The sequence below is a fragment of the Pyrgilauda ruficollis genome, unplaced genomic scaffold (genome assembly GCF_017590135.1).
Source record: "Pyrgilauda ruficollis isolate IOZ18807 unplaced genomic scaffold, ASM1759013v1 scaffold9, whole genome shotgun sequence".
NCBI lineage: Eukaryota > Metazoa > Chordata > Aves > Passeriformes > Passeridae > Pyrgilauda > Pyrgilauda ruficollis.
The window spans coordinates 6050850-6066164 of NW_024531043.1; the positions used below are offsets into that span (position 1 = coordinate 6050850).

General features: G+C 46.6%; 4 protein-coding genes across 7 annotated transcripts in view; 1 reads left to right on the forward strand and 3 right to left on the reverse strand.

Moving 5' to 3' along the window:
• The window catches only part of LOC121364804 (protein HIRA), a 32826-nt gene extending 28659 nt beyond the window's left edge, over positions 1-4167 (reverse strand). For 2 of the 4 annotated variants that reach the window (XM_041488367.1, XM_041488366.1), the window contains exon 1: positions 3970-4110. In XM_041488367.1, the coding sequence (XP_041344301.1) occupies positions 3970-4071 (102 nt within the window). In that variant the 5' untranslated portion in view covers positions 4072-4110. Of the gene's footprint in view, positions 1-3969 lie in introns of all 4 variants that reach the window. The other 2 variants (XM_041488369.1, XM_041488368.1) reach the window with 1 other exon arrangement.
• On the forward strand, positions 4147-6858 carry MRPL40 (mitochondrial ribosomal protein L40). Its single transcript, XM_041488372.1, has 4 exons — positions 4147-4234; positions 4806-4889; positions 5897-6052; positions 6407-6858. The coding sequence occupies exons 1-4, from the start codon at positions 4182-4184 to the stop codon at positions 6714-6716; spliced, it is 603 nt and encodes a 200-aa protein (XP_041344306.1). The 5' UTR covers positions 4147-4181; the 3' UTR covers positions 6717-6858.
• Positions 6859-7007: 149 nt separating this feature from the next.
• Positions 7008-8751, reverse strand: CUNH22orf39 (chromosome unknown C22orf39 homolog). The gene is made up of 3 exons (XM_041488373.1): positions 8505-8751; positions 8249-8416; positions 7008-7700 (listed from the first exon to the last, which is right to left on the reverse strand). The coding sequence occupies exons 1-3, from the start codon at positions 8529-8531 to the stop codon at positions 7575-7577; spliced, it is 321 nt and encodes a 106-aa protein (XP_041344307.1). The 5' UTR covers positions 8532-8751; the 3' UTR covers positions 7008-7574.
• UFD1 (ubiquitin recognition factor in ER associated degradation 1) lies at positions 8751-14923 on the reverse strand. Its single transcript, XM_041488371.1, has 12 exons — positions 14794-14923; positions 14523-14655; positions 13767-13799; positions 13242-13363; positions 12803-12933; positions 12324-12396; positions 11774-11842; positions 11181-11246; positions 10857-10904; positions 10410-10498; positions 9967-10048; positions 8751-9565 (listed from the first exon to the last, which is right to left on the reverse strand). The coding sequence occupies exons 1-12, from the start codon at positions 14794-14796 to the stop codon at positions 9491-9493; spliced, it is 924 nt and encodes a 307-aa protein (XP_041344305.1). The 5' UTR covers positions 14797-14923; the 3' UTR covers positions 8751-9490.
• Positions 14924-15315: the final 392 nt, after the last annotated feature.

Consider the following 15315-nt stretch of genomic DNA (forward strand, 5'->3'; position numbering starts at 1 on the left):
CAACTGTGTTCATCATGTCCCCAGCCCAGTGACCCCACTGCTTGCCCAAAGAGTCCTGCTCTACTCATCTGTTCTTTGTACAATGGGTGTCACACTTCTGATCATTCTGGTCACTCCAAGCCACTTTCAGTTTTCCTCTATTTTACGATATTAATGGGAATGGCATTGAAGACCATGTGCTTAAACACAAACTATCCATATATTTACACAGCAGGATAACATTTTATTTTTAGGTTTTTTCTAGCATAAATTTGGGGTTCAATCAAATAAGCACTGAGTTGATTTTCATAAATGGTTATAATCCTAAAAATACAGACCACAGTGAAAGTTGTCAGGTCACAGGGCATTATTTTATACATGAAGTTTAAAGAGGGTATGGACTTTGCACCCAGGAAAGGCAGCAGTAATAAATGAAGCCCTGGACAACAAAGTTTCCTACACAGCTCAACTGTGATCCAGAAAGGGATCTTATTCCACAGGTAACTAATGATACACAATGATCTGCCCAGTACCTGATGTCCAATTACTAATTAAATTTTAAAAAAAGGAAAAAAGCAAAGAACAGATGAAGTGATCACAGGACAGAAAGCACTGCCAGGGTGCCCTTTCCTCCAGGCTACCACTATCAAGAGAATGCCATCTACAGTGCTGGATAACTGTAACAGGTTAAAGCTATAAGACTTGTTCCATACTACTTGTGGTTTACAAATTGAGCACAGGTACTGGGTTTTTCTTCACTTTCTTCAATTTCACAAAATAATGAAAAAGCAGCCATTATTTGATAGCAATCACCTTCTTCCCTGGGTCCATGTCTTTATCAGATTATGTTGTTAGTTCCTGCTGAAACAAGCCAAAAGGCACAAGGGCCCTGCTTCAAAGTGACTGAAGCTTTCCCATGCTCCTAATTGGAGATGTGCTGAGTTTCCCAACAGCAATGATGCACCAAAACAAAATGTGATATTTAAGCAGCAACATTAAAATCTAACACAGTGTGTTTTAAGACATTCTGACCTCTTGCAATAATTTCTAAAAAAGGATAAGCTTAAATTATTGAAGCTCCCAGAATCACATTGCAGGAGAAGGCAAATCAGGTTCATTAAAAACAGAACACCTTATGATATACCAGATGTCCTGTGGGCTTATTTGTTTAAAGAACCCAAATATGCATTATGTACTTAAAGAAATACTGATAACGAAATAAGCTTGGAACAAAAAGATCTAAGTAAGATAATTGAAACCCAAGGAGAAGGTCCCATCTTAAAAAAAAAAAAAAAAACCACCAGTGAAGTATAAAAGCAATTTTAAACATTGTATCATTTTTGGTTGTTGTTTAATTTTATATAATAATCAATTAAATATAAAAACAGTCTTAGGTGAATTTCTACCTCAAAATGAATGAATTTCTATTCAATTTGCTTCCAGCCCATCTAATATATAACATTCAACATGACTCACAAATCAATTCAAATATTTACATTCCACCATTACAGCTTGGAGAGATAAACCCCATGCCTATATTTAAACAACAGCAGGCTCCAGTTTCCACAAGCTGTTATACACGAACAACACCTTGGGGCTTGCAAGGGCTTCTTGGAACAGCAAGGGACTTCTTTCCCACAGGATCAGTGTTTGCCTGCCTGGGTTGTCTTTAAGCACCTGGGCTCCCAAAACCCTGAGTGCTGAGTATGCACAGGCAGCTGCTGGATGCATGATGCATCTGCACAGAGGTTCTGAATGCAACACTGGGAAAGAGAAGCCAATCCCACACTTGTATCTCACAGTCATCTGCTCTCACCCCCACCACTAGTCTGCACTCCTGAATATTCTTCCTTGCTCTAAGTCAAAGACACATGGAAGAGAAGAACACAGCAATAATGAGAACTTCATGGAAAATCTAATAAACCACATTAAGTGTGTGAAAAGCTTATAGAAAATGCATCTGAGCAAGAAGTAATTCCAATAAGCACTCAGAAAAAGGGACGTTAAGAACTCCAAGGCAAAAACCTGTAGAGCCAAAATGTGCTGAAGTGCTTTTACTGTAAGCACACAGCATCTGGGCTGTGCAGCACACAATTCCCAGGTGTGCTGGATTTCCTGGCCACCACAATCACTTCTAGTGTCTATTATCTCCTGGAGAATGTATGCCTGGAAGCATCACTCTAGTCCATTCAGTAAAACAAAACTCCCAAAACTGAGTGGGAAGAGGAAAAGGCTGAAGTGACAGCAGCTGATCTGGTGTGTGGCAGAGGCAGCCCTGCTATCAGGACTCATGAACGAGAACAGTGAGGCAGCCCCGTGTGCCAGTGCAGAAATCAAAGGAATAAGAATTATCACAGTCTCCAGCACACAGAGTGTGAATTCTGGAAGGTTTCAGAGCCAAGAGGAAGGCCCAGGAGAATGATGGAGACTCCTGACAGGCAGCGATGCCTGCAGGATCCGGAACCCGGGCTCGTTACAAGAGGCTGACTAAACTCACCGGTTTTCAGGCTGCACTCCCTGCCCCAAGGACAGCAATGTGGGACTGTCTCAGTCCTGCACACCTCTGCAGCCCTGAGTGCACCCCACAAATGGAGCTGGTGGCATGATGCATCTGCACATGCAGGTGGTGAAATGATGAGGAAGTGCCTTGGCCAAACTCATCCCAAAAGGTCAGTGGCAGAAATGGGAGTAAAATTCAGGACCATCAAGGCCCTGTGTAGTGCACTATCCATTATCACATTATCACTCTATAAATGAAGCCATGCTTGTCTGAAGCAATGGTTGGATGTGTTCTACATTGCTACAGATTTCAAATACATACTCATAGCAAAAGGTGCACCCATTAAAGAAATAAGGAAAGAAGTTACACAGATGAAGATGTAAATGCTACATTTGTTTAGAGTAACCAAGCAGAAATGTAAAAAACATCTCAAATAAAGCACTTCCACATTTTTTTCAGTTCACTACAGCCTTTGGTTACAAGGTTGAGTCCATCTGCTGCCTGTAGAGTCCCTGGAGAGCAGGCCAAGTAAAGATGCACACAAATGTCAACTCAAGGCTCAAATTGTTATCAACATTTGCAGCATGAACACAAAGAACACAACACATGCACAAAAGGCAGCTGTAAAGTTCTACCTGGGGTTTTTAGCTCAAAGCATGCTTTTCCAGCTTGAATAGTTTGGCCTTAGTTTTACTCTAGATACCAATCAGCTACATGAGCCCAGCTAATGACATTTACATGTTGACAGAGTATAAAATCTGCAGCTGAAATAAAGCTGTACCCATGAATCTGAGAGCAAAACTCTCATAAACAAAAGTGAGCTCTTTGTGTTAGGCTTCTTGTCACTGCTTCACCAGGAACAGTACAAGTATTAATTTGGAAATTCATCCTAAGCAGTGTAAATATGACATAAACTCTGGTGCTGTCCTGTATTTGCCACACAAGGAAAGTACAGAGCCTGCTGTCAATATCAGCACTTCACTCTGAGCTGTTTTAGCTCACACATCACTTCAACATCACCAGAGAACTGGCAGACAGGACACTACATAAATTCAGGGAGTTGTTTTGAAAGAACTGCTGGAAGAAACTTTTCCCTCCGTGGAGAACGACAGCACAGCTCAGTGTATTTGAGGATTTTTAATACTGCACTTGTGTCAGCAATGTGAGAGCCGGGTGGTCAGTGAGTGCACTGGGCACCGACTCATCCCGCGCACACCCGACCTGTGCACGGAACTCCTTCTCTCTCGCGCAGGGGCTACACTCCATTCAAACTCCCTCCGCACTTCCACCAGCACGAAGCGGCCCCGGGCCGTGCCCGGCCGGCGGAAGCAGCTCAGCGTTCCCTCGGAGCCCGCAGCCGTCCCCGCAGAGCGCGGCTGTGCCGGGTCCCCTCCAGCCCGCTCCTGGGGCACGAGCTGTCCCCGCGCCGCCCGGGACCGCGCTCCGCTCCCGCCGCCGCCCGCCGGGACAGCGCGGGCGCGGACTTGTTGCTGGCCGGCCCGCGGCACCTGCTGCCCGGCCGGCCCGCGGCACCTGCTGCCCGGCCGGCCCTCACCATTGTGGTTGACCCAGGTCGGCTTCAGCAGCTTCATTGTTCCCCGCCCGGGGCCCCCGCCGGCCTCCGCCCTCGGGACCCCAGGGCGGCTCCGCCCGGGCTGCCTCCGCGGCCGCGGCGCTCAGCGGCGGCCAGAACATCGCAGCCATGGCGGCGGCGGCGGCGGCGGCGGCGCGGGGGCTCCGCGGGGCCCGGCTCAGGTAGGGCTGGCACGGCGCTCCGGGACTGGGCTGCGGCCGCCCTGCCCCAAGGCTGCGGGAGGGGAGCCCGGGAAGCGCCCCTTAGCCGCAGTGCCTGCCCAGCCCGCTCCCGCCCATTCCCGGGGCTGGGCCCGCGCTGGGCCCCCGCACCTGGAGAAGTCGGTGCCTTGGCAACTGAGCCGGTTCGTCCTCCCGTGACAGCCGCAGAGATAGGACAGTCGGCATCGCTCTCCTAATTGAACGGCGGTGGTCCGACCTCCCCCATACCAGCTCCTCTAAGGGGTCATTGTCAGAGCTTAAAAATAAAACTGCTATAACCTATCCAAAAACTGTCCTTTCACCCCTCGGTACCCTGGTGGGCTCACACCGGCCTGTCCGTATTTGGGATCAGTTACCTAGCTCAAGAGTTTGAGGTCATCTCTAGGCAAACACTGTGTCCTGCCGTGAATGAAGTGGCTGAAGATGGTTCAAAACTCATCACTGTAAAATGTGAATAACAAACAGCTCCTGTGCAGAATCAGACACCAGAGTCAGTTCCTCCTCATGCCTGATGTTCTTTCTCCTCCTGCAGCTCCTGGCTGCCCCAGAGGGTCCCGCTCCGAGGGAGTCACTGGCAGAGCTCATTGCTGGGGTTCAGGACATCCCTCCCTGTGAGGTGAGTGCAGCTTTCTTGGACTTACACGGAAGTGTTCTCATCCATTGGGGGAACACAAATTCTCCCAAGTCCAAATTTAACCTTTAACTGTACATGTTTAAGTCTGTATATGCCAAAGCAGTTGGGAACTGTTGGCCTCTTGTGGAGAGGTCGGAGGTGATACAATTACCACTCTGTGCTTGTGGGTAACACAACCACAGAACACAGCTGGAAATGTTGGGATTTATGCAGTGCTCCAGAATTCCCTGCTGGGCAACACCAGTGAAAGCCTGGCTGAACCAGAAATGCTTGGCTGTGAAGGCAGAGGCAGCCCATGTGTGTTTCTGTGCCACATTTCAGTGTCTGTGTCTTGTTTTGATGCAGCTTGATTTAAAATATCCAGGTAGCTCTTAGGTGCTGTTGGAGAGGGACTGTTTGACACAATAAATGTGGTTTGTTCGGTCTGCCAGCAGGAATGAGGGTCAATTTGTGTTTGTGGAGTGTGCAATATCTTGGATCTGTGGAGAAGTAACATCTACAGCCTGAACTTGGCTCCAAATGCAGAAATTTCAGAAGCTTGTATAAAACCACTTGAAGTCTTTAATGTGAAATGACAGCAATATTTGTTCAAGGCCAGGTTGGATGGGGCTTGGAGCAAGCTGGTCTAGTGAAAGGTTTCCCTGCCCATGGCAGGGGATTAGAACCACATGAGGTTTAAGGTCCTTTCCAGCATAAGATAAACCTGCTGTGCTGTACTCTGAGCCAGTTAAAACAATTCTAATTCAATTTTTTTGTGGAACTTCCTCAGGTCATTCTGATGTTCAGCACAAAATTGCTTTTCCCAGGCAGTTACAGTTCTCTCTGCAGAAAATCTCAGCAGACATGTCACTGGAAATTGCATTAGTTGAATAAAGCTAATGGCTGGAACTTGTGTCAGGGAGAAATTAAACAATGGAAAAGAAAGGGAAAGTTGCTGGTGTTGAATTAAAGGATAAAATATCTTCTTTCATTTACTATTTCCCTTATAGAGCACAACCAAAGAAGAAAAAGAAAGTGGATGTGAAGAAAGAGCAAGCACAGAAGGAGCGTATGAAGAAAAGGCTTAAAAAGTTGGAAAAAGCTGCCCCAGAACTGATTCCAATTGAGGATTTTATAACACCACTGAAGTACTCAGAGAGCAACAGGTCAGTAGGTCTGCCTTTCACCCTGCACCTGCACTCACAGTGAATTTCTTCTGCACAACTGCAACATAGTACCAGCCTTGGTACAAAACCTTACCCACCTCCATCAGGACAAAAATGTGGAAAGGAAATGTTATTTGTTCTTGCTAAAAATAATGAAAACCAGTGCATTTCCTGTTAGATTGACTGGAAAACCTCACAGACTGACTAAGTTACTAGTGAATTCAGTGTATTCTCTGGGTTTGGTGGGGGGTTTTTGCCTGGTGGTGGGATTTTTGGTTTGGGCATTTTGTTTTTCTCAGTTTGGTCTTTGGTCAGGTTGTTTCTCCATGACAGTGTTATCCTTCTCCTCATCAGGGTGCGAAGCCTTCCCCCTCTTTCTCCTGAAGAGTCTGAAAGAAGAGTTTTACTTTTGAAGAAGTGGTGTTTGTTTAAGCAGAAACAGGACGAGGCAGAAAAGAAAGCAATCAAAGCCCTTGTAGAATCTCAGCAGGAGGCGCTGCAGGAGCTGCAGCTGGAATCCGAGGAGCTGTACCAGGCAGCAATCCTGAGGGACGAGGGGCTCTTCCCCTTCGAGAGGGACGGGCCCAGTCACACCCCTCCCCTTCCTGGCTACGATCCCCCCGAGGGGAAGTGCGTTGACATCACCAAGGTGTACACACAGTGACAGGGGAGCTCCTGCTTCAGCTGCCACCAGGAGCTCAGTGACTGAAGGAAGAAAGATTGGAGTAATAAACAATTTTTCCTGCAGGTTACAACACTGCAGGATGTGACTGTAAAAAAATAAATGAAGTATCTCTGTGTTTTAATGACTGTCCAGGTAATAACACACCTAGCAAAGCTACACGACCTTACACAGTGGCAAAGCCAATTTTTTAAATTTTCTTATATTGCTATGTAACCATTGTAACTAAGTTTCTGTGGGTTTGCCCTAATACAAACCAGATCTCTCTCTACATTAGTTTAAACCTTTATTTTTCAGTTGTGTTGAATACTGCCACAACACACACCACCAGTCGAGAGCAGTTCCACTAAGGGGCAGTTCCAGGGTGTGCAGCCCACAGGTGAGAAGCTCTTCAAGCACCACAACCCTGGTTCTGGGAAATGTCTTAAATGCCAGTGTTTGGGATTGTCCTGAGCCAGAAAGGAAGAGTCCCAGCCTGGTTCTTTTTCCCCATTTGGCAGGTCTGGGGTGGGTACCTTGTCCAGAAGTGCTCAATGCCAGCTGCTAGAGCAAGAGGCCCTCAGAGCTAGAGCATGCATGCATTAATTTGGAAGGTGCCTGCTGAAATGAAATCCTGAAATGTAAGTCAACAGTAAAAGACCACAACAAATTAAGCACCTTAAATTTCCCTTTAAAAGTATTCATTATTTAAATAACATTTCAGAATTTTTGAGTGAGTGCTAAAGTACTGTAGGGCAGAGCTACAGTTGAATAACTTCAAGATGATGTGGAAGGGGAAAAAAAAAGGCATAATTCTGAATTGTGTATTATGTTATTGACCAAACACAGAAAACAGTGTTGTTAATTTGATTTGTCGTGGTCAAGTGGTAGATACCAGTCACGTGGTGGGCTCTTCCTGAGGTTCCACACTGGAGCATATTTCTGTTTTTCCATAACTCGAGCTCTTTCACTCTTGCACAAAGCTTCCTGAAATACAGGAAAAAAAATATTACCATAATAGTGTTGGATGTTCCAGTCATCCAGAGCTGATTTTCTGCTGTGAACAACTGAGATAAAAGAAGAAATAAAAATTTATCATGCTTAAGTAGAAGCACTAAATGTTATCTAAGTAACCCAGAATACAAGTTTTTAACTAAGTCATATTTAATTTTGCCTCTGGCTCCTAAGTCCCGAAGGAAGCTGTCCTGGCTGGCGGGAGGAGTTAGGCTGGAGCCTGCGGTCCAATGTCGGGGGGCTGGAGCCAGGGGCATTTCTAGACACCCCAGGAATGCCTTTTCCCTGTAACGTGGCGGATTTTCCTTTTAGGAAGGAAATGTCAGAGTAACAGAAATCAAGAGCGTTCACAACTGAAAATACTTCCCGGATCCTTCACTGGATTTTAAGACAAGCCGACCCACCTCCGGCTCCTGCCTTTCCGAACCCTCCCCAACCCCCGCGGCTGCGGGTTTCAGTCGCAGCAGCCCCGGCCTGCAGAGCGCCGGGCAGGCGGGAGCGGCGCGGAGCGGGGCCGGTACCTGCGCGGCGGCGCTGCGGTCCCTCTCCCAGGCGCGGCAGGCCTCGTAGTCCTCCCGCCAGCGGCCGCACTCCGGCAGCTCCCCGTGCGCGTAGTAGTGGTGGAAGGCGTGGCGCAGCCCGCGGCAATGCTTCCACTCCCCCCAGTAGTCCTCGCACGAGCGCGGCGGCTGCGGACGGACACGGCCGGGCTGAACCGAGTCCCGCCGCCCGATCCCGATCCCGGCCCCGGCTCCCCCCGGCCCCGCGCCCGCTCACCCGCCAGGAGCCGCCCGTGCCCGCCATGCCGCCGCCGCCAATGGCCACCGCGCTTACGGCGGGACCCGCGCCGCGGCCAATGGCGAGGGGCGGCACAGAGCGGCCCGGGCCCGGCAGCCAATGGCTGCTCCGCGGCCGGCACGTGAGCAGCGCAGGCCGCGGCCGCCGGGCGCTGCCCGGGGAGGCGCCGGGAGCTCGGCAGCGCCGGGCCTCGGTCTGTCCGAAATCACCACACAGACACGCAGCTGGGAACCAGGAACTTTTACTCGGGCTCGCAAGGGGAGCGCAGGGTTGCACCCGGGTACGCTCGCCGGCAGACGAGAGGGCGCACAGGATACACTCGCACCATTCCAAAGCGGCACCGGGCAGTGCAGCTGGGTCCCTCCTCTCCCTACACGTGCCAAGAGATTGCTACGCTACGTTAGAGTATCTGAACTATTAAAAGGCATGTTATTAATTATAAATATAAAAAGCAATTACAGGGGGTTTGCTTAGAATGATTAATAACCCAACACCTGAAGCTAAGCTCAAAGAGACTCCCTGCACTAAAATCCTAAACACCAAAGTCACCCTTCATTTGCACCACACCAAAAAGCTGATCTGAAATTGTGGCAAAATATATATAAAGGAAGGAAAATACCAAGCACAGAGCAACATGAGATCATCATCACTCAGGAGATGAAGGGAGGATGTAGTCTAAGAACTGGACCCTTAGTAAGGTAGAGCTGGTTAGTTTTGCTTCTCAGGTTTACCACACACCTGTGTTCCCCTCCTTACAACATGTACAAAAAGCTTCTTCCAAATCCCAGAACTTAATTTTCAACTGAAAATTAAGACAGTCTGACAGCTCCAGCTCTAAACATGAAACCAAAACACCAATTAAGTGCTCCTGTGTTGCGAAACGATCTCTCAACTGCAATTACGAAGATCCAAGATGCTGCACCTGTTATTTTATTTTCCCCCTAACTAGCTGCAGGTACCACAACCTAGGGCTTTCTTCCTTTCTTGCGCAGGGACTGGCCTTCTCCTGAAAAGGCAATAAACCGGCTTCCAGATTCATCCTGGGAAAAAGAAAGAGGGAAAAAAGGTTTTACCTCTTGGCTCACTGCTTGTGTGCGATGAAAGCTGAACGATTGTTAGCAAGAATACTCCACTGACTGTAGGCCTTTCACATCCCTAATCTAGATAACCATCACTTTCTTCCTGAAAATAAAATAGTAGCATGTTGGTGACCTTTCAGCCAACTGGCTTAATAAACTGACACCAGGCCAATCTTTTTCCATCAGTAACAAGGACATCAGAGGTTGTTTCATTTGACTCAAACCATTCTAAACTACTGCCACTTTTTAAAGGAAGCATGCTGTAAAAAAAACAAGGGGAAAGAGAGAGGGGCCACAAACTTGGATCTTAGTTCTAATGATATAATTCTGTGCAAAACTGGGAAGGATTCAACTTTATTTACCTCCTCCACTTTCTTGACCAGTGGACGTGAATTCCTAATGAACGTGATTCTACCGATCTTGAAGTCATAGTTGGGAATTCCTCTGGAAAAGAAGCATAAAAAGTTTATGTTTATATACTGTTGCATTTGACACAGAGAGACCTATTCTGTGTCTGTCAGTGTAATACCAACACTGACTGCATATTTTCATTTCTAAATAATTCCAGAGTTAAACCACTGAATTATTTTCTGAAGATTGCAGAAGTAAATAATCAAATACTGGAGATGTTGTGGAAGCTTGGCCACAGGCATGTTTCCATTAGCCTGTGGATAAGAAAGACTATTTTCTAAAGTCAAACTCATGACAAAATTAGGTTGTTTATATTGCAGGAGCAGGGGAAAAAACCAAACTCTGCTCAAACCCTGATCCTGCACTGGTTTACAGGTGAATGATACAGCCATACCTTCGGATGTCTCCTGGTTTAATTGGTGAGGGACTGGGCTCCACACCTTTCTTCTTGCCATCCAATCTGTTCCCAGATCCAGAGAATGCCTGTGGATACACAACCAGTTTTAACTGAACTCCTGGCATCTGAAAGCACACTGCACAAGGACATTATATCTGCAAAATCTTACAGCAATTTTCATCTAGTTATTTAAATCAGCATGCTTCTTTTTGGTACATATAAGCTGATGAATTGTGGGTGTAGGGGTCTGTTTCAGTCTCCCATCTGCCCTCTGCAGACAGCAAGTCATGCTGCCCCTGGCTGTGACCACACAAACATTCCAGGCACTTGCCAGTTAAATAACAAGCATCTCTAAGAACAGGTACTAATATGTTGCAGTCATTCAGAACAACTTTCCCTCACCATTTTACAGCATTCAGAAACCAGCAGAAACAGGGCACTTACACGAAATCCTATATCGCTCACATATCCACTGTGGTCTGCTTCCACATCCTGTGAGGGGAAGAACAAGTTCATTTTGTTCTGACATGCACATGACATGAAAACAGTTCCAAGTATTTCTGACCAAACAAAACTTCAGAACAATCACCTTCCCAAAATAACAGTTGGTAAACATCAGTCTCCTAAGTAACACATGCAAAAGCTTCTGCTAAGTAAAATTTACCCCTAAGAACTTGTTTAAATGAAAAAAATTATGTTGGCACTCTCTCCACAATCAATAGTGACTTCTAGGGCATGCATTTTGGAAGAACAAAAGACTTAACATACGGCAGCCTCTTCGTGTTGTGCACTTCTTTCTGGTTCCTTGTATCCCAAAGGAGCATCAAAATCCACCTATTTACACAAGAAGCATGAAAAAAAAATTATTAATATTTTTCTTTAAATCATAAGCTTTATATTACTATTCCTCAAAACTCCATAAACTATAATCACTACATTTGATCTAAAAAGAACTAAGATTTGCTTGTTAAACAATTTAATTCAGAACTAAAATAAGACCAAGCCTCTTAGGAATGAGCCTTAGCATGTAATGGAAACAGAGCAGTAAAACAGCTCCACAATATCATTGGAATATGAGTCAAGACAAGCTATTAAATAGAACTCAGATAAAACATGCCAAAGCTAAACACTAAATTCTAGGCACTGCAGTCACCTGATGGTACATGAAGTGCTAGTCAGGATCACAGATGGGGTTACAAAGGCACAGGAGCACTCCCTAGTGAGTCACCTTCCCACCCCATGGATTGCACCTTTCTTGCAGCATCAGCTGGGCTGGCTGTGCAGAGCTATCACTGCACAAGTGTCCTCTCCTCTTGAGAGGACACAGTTAGGGCAGACTTTCCCCATCAGCTTTAACTTACGTTCATATCACACTCTATGATGGACACAGCCTTATCTGGTTTGGTCTCCATCACCCGAAGCTCATAGATCTGAAACAGTCACAGATATTTGAAGATTGAATTATGTGTGAGGAAAGCATACCTAAACCTTTCCCTCCAGAGCTGAAGTAAGTACTCTTTAGGTTGAGGACTAGATACTGCAGGGTCTCTAGAGAATGTAATAGCAAAAGTTTTTAACTTAGAAGCCAGAGAACCCATTACTGCACCTTGCTCTTACTTTACTTTAACCTGCATTTTTGAAAACAAATTCTGAATTTAGGATAAATTCTTTCCCTTGACTTGTATAACCTTCAACAGCACAAACATTTATTTTCTTATGAGTTCAAAGAAATTTAAACAGCAGCTCAGAAAAAGACTTAGCTGACTCCATTTTCCCTCCAACAGAAAACCAACTGTGAAATCTGCCATGGGGCTTACTTGTCCAAAACACTGCACAGCTCTGGGTTGATTGTTTTAGTACCAACATCCAACAACTAAACTTAAGTCTACAACCCTCAACCCTAAACTGTACCTTTTCATTGTAGTTGATGGCAATCACATCCCCAGTAGTTAGACAGGCAAAGTTCCTCAATGCATTTTCCAGTCTTTGGAGTATGTTAAGATGAAATATTTGTTTTCAGTAAAACATCAAAGCCTTAAAGTCACCGTACTGTAGATCTCTAATCCTTAGCTTCTCAAACATGGTTTAAAAGTCATCACTACTGCAGATAGAATTTTAGGAAATGTTAGGATGCATAAATTCTTCAAAGGGACACTCAAAACTCACTGGATTTTAAGCCAACACTCCTCCTCCTTCAGACCACACTTTGTACCAACAGCTGACCACATCTCTCTACATCAGCTCCCCATCCCTTTTGCTTTCAGAAGGAGCAGCAGTGGCCATGTACTACTGGAAGTGTATGAGCCACACGTGAAAAGCTCGCTCTGTTTGATCATTCCAGTGTGGAAGAAAAATTTTCCCCTTATTCCATAATTGAATAGGAAGGATACACAGCTTTGGGATTGGTGATGTCAAGAAAATCTGGACTTTGTGGCTGGAATTTTGAGTAAGTAGCAACTTGCAGATTCACACTCTCCACTTGCACCAGGCCTCCTTCTTCCAGCAGCAAATTCTGCATCATCTGCAAGAAAGGAAACAAACACACAAAGTCCTACAATGGGTCTGATGTTCTCAAATCTCTCTCCTGTGTTTATCAGCTCTTATGGATATGCAATTGCAGGAAGAACTGTCAGGTGCACGTTAAAAGCAGGCTGCTTTGCTAAGCTAAACTTCTGCAGAGGGAGCCTGAGCCAGAACTGAAGGCTGCTGTAGGAACATGACCAGCAGAGACAGGCACTGCCAGGAAACATTCCACCTCCTTAATATTAAACTTGGCAACTCGCTAATCCTACTTTTCAGGTTCTGAGAGCCCAGCACGAGGCAGCTCACCCAGTGTGGAAGGTAACAGATGCCCTCATCAGCCACAAACTCCAGCACTCCACAGTGAGTCATTCTGTCTGAGTTCTTGTTGGTCAGCTTGAACAGCATGGGGTAAGTAATATTAAGGCGGCCTAGTGAGGAAGGAGAAAAAAGTTTTCTTTGTTAAAAGCCCCTAGCACATTTCTGAAGCTTTCAGAGATCAAACATCACCAAGAGAATGGGCCAGACCACAGGAGAGGATTCCCCTCACACCATTATCCCAACTGCTCAAAACTCCAGAGAAAGCAGATACACAAATCAGTGTGGCACTGCACTCAGAACTTCAAATGCTTAGGGAGCCCAACACTTCAGATGTCTGTACCTGAAGCCCCATGAATTCTGATAGAAAAAATACCTTCAAAATACATTCTTTAAACTAATTATTCTCACAGTGTCTATTTAAGACGTAAATAGATAACTAAAATACTGTGGTATTTGCCTACACATTAGCTCCTACTGCTAATGTTGTTATTCCAGAATAAAGTATTCACTTACTGAGTTGATCCAAAGCTGATGGTGGCATAATTACTGCAGAAATGAATAAGAATGTAAAATTAGGAAAACATCTGTACAAGAGTACACAACACACATTTTTATCCTTCCTTTCTCTAAAATCTCTTCAAAAAAGGGCAGATCCTAAAAATCAGAAAATTCCTTTTTAGACAGAGAGCTCAGTAGAAGCAGTCATGACAAATATCCCTGCTATGTGGAGATTTCAGCATTATAATCAGAATAAAATAAAAGTGAAGACAAGGTTTTACAATACTTTTACTGAAGAAAATTTGTCCCAAAGCTAATTTTATTTGTTAGGGCTCACAGGCGCTCTTCAATCCACACCAACTCAAAACAACACAGCATTACTGTGACAGCCTGAAAATTAAGTTGGCCAATCTACTACTTTGTTTATACAAATTAAACGAAGTGCAACACGGTGGGAAGGAGAAACTCCTTAATCATAAAATTCCATGGCTCACACTAGATAACAGATCGCAACAAGAAGCTTTACAGATGAAGACTCTCTCCTTCTAATACTCATAAACCCCGACTCACTTGGTAAACATTTTTAGTTACGGAGTAATGCAAGGGAACGTGACCCCTCCTCCTTCCTCACAGCCCGACCCAGGCTGCCCAGCACCGTCACCGTGTTTTCTTTTCAATGCTCCCGCTGCCCCGGCCAAAGGCTGCAATACTCCACACTACCCACAAACACTCTTCCAACAGTTTATTAGTCAGAATAAAACATGCACATACTCTTCCCGCCTTTCTCCACATCTGACCTGTCATTAGGTCCGGCAAGCATGGATACCGAGAAGCAGCGGTACTGGGTTGAAAAACGGTTCTGGAACACCCGGGGGATGGGGTGGTCAAACATGTTAAAAGAGAACTAGAGAGGAAAAACAGCACACAGAGAAGAACGCAATCGTCAGTATCCGCAGCACACCGAGTGCCACAGCACCCACTGAGGGCTCCTGAAGCGCCGCCGCCGTGCCGCGGCCCCTCCCCGGCCGCCCCCCGCTCTCACCATGGCGGCGGCGGCGGCGGGCGCTCCCTCGGCCGGGCCGGGCCGGGCCAGCGCCGCTCGTTCGCCTCACGGCCTGTGCCGGGCCCCACCCTCGGCCCCGCCCCTCCCAGCGTGCCGCGCGGCGCCGGCCATTGCGGGTGAGGGCGGAAGGCCAGCCCTCACGCCCTTCTAAGCGGCCATCCCTGGGAGCTCCTCCTGCTCGCTCGGCTTCTCCTGGGTCACTGAGTGTTGATGCGACCCTGTCGCTCCTTTTCCGGACTCCCTTTGATGGCAAAGCAGGCAAATAGCCCGCAACAAAGATGGCGGACGCGGCGACAACACCCGGCAGGGCGCTTCCGACCGAGGCCCTCTCAGGATTGGCCAGCAGCGCGCATCGTCACCGCCTTCTTCGCATCCTATTGGCGAAGCACCGGAAAGGATTGGGCAGCTCGCGCCGCAGAGTCGGGATGAGCGCGTTTCTATTGGCCAGCGCTCCGTGAGGCGCGGACCAATGAGACGCGGCGCTGGTTTGGCGCCCAGTTT

Bases quoted from the DNA above. Each gene is read 5' to 3' on its own strand.
- MRPL40 (XM_041488372.1), top strand. From the start codon at position 4,182: ATGGCGGCGGCGGCGGCGGCGGCGGCGCGGGGGCTCCGCGGGGCCCGG. The intron at 4,235-4,805 runs GTAGGGCTGGCA...CTCCTCCTGCAG, and splicing joins CTCCGCGGGGCCCGGCTCAG to CTCCTGGCTGCCCCAGAGGG. The intron at 6,053-6,406 runs GTCAGTAGGTCT...TCTCCTCATCAG, and splicing joins AAGTACTCAGAGAGCAACAG to GGTGCGAAGCCTTCCCCCTC.
- CUNH22orf39 (XM_041488373.1), bottom strand. From the start codon at position 8,531: ATGGCGGGCACGGGCGGCTCCTGGCGG. The intron at 8,417-8,504 runs GTGAGCGGGCGC...GTCCGTCCGCAG, and splicing joins GCACGGGCGGCTCCTGGCGG to CCGCCGCGCTCGTGCGAGGA. The intron at 7,701-8,248 runs GTACCGGCCCCG...CCTGTATTTCAG, and splicing joins ACCGCAGCGCCGCCGCGCAG to GAAGCTTTGTGCAAGAGTGA.
- UFD1 (XM_041488371.1), bottom strand. The intron at 13,800-14,522 runs GTATGTGCATGT...TCATTTCTGCAG, and splicing joins TGTGGAGAAAGGCGGGAAGA to TAATTATGCCACCATCAGCT. The intron at 10,905-11,180 runs GTATGTTAAGTC...TTCCCCTCACAG, and splicing joins CACAACACGAAGAGGCTGCC to GATGTGGAAGCAGACCACAG.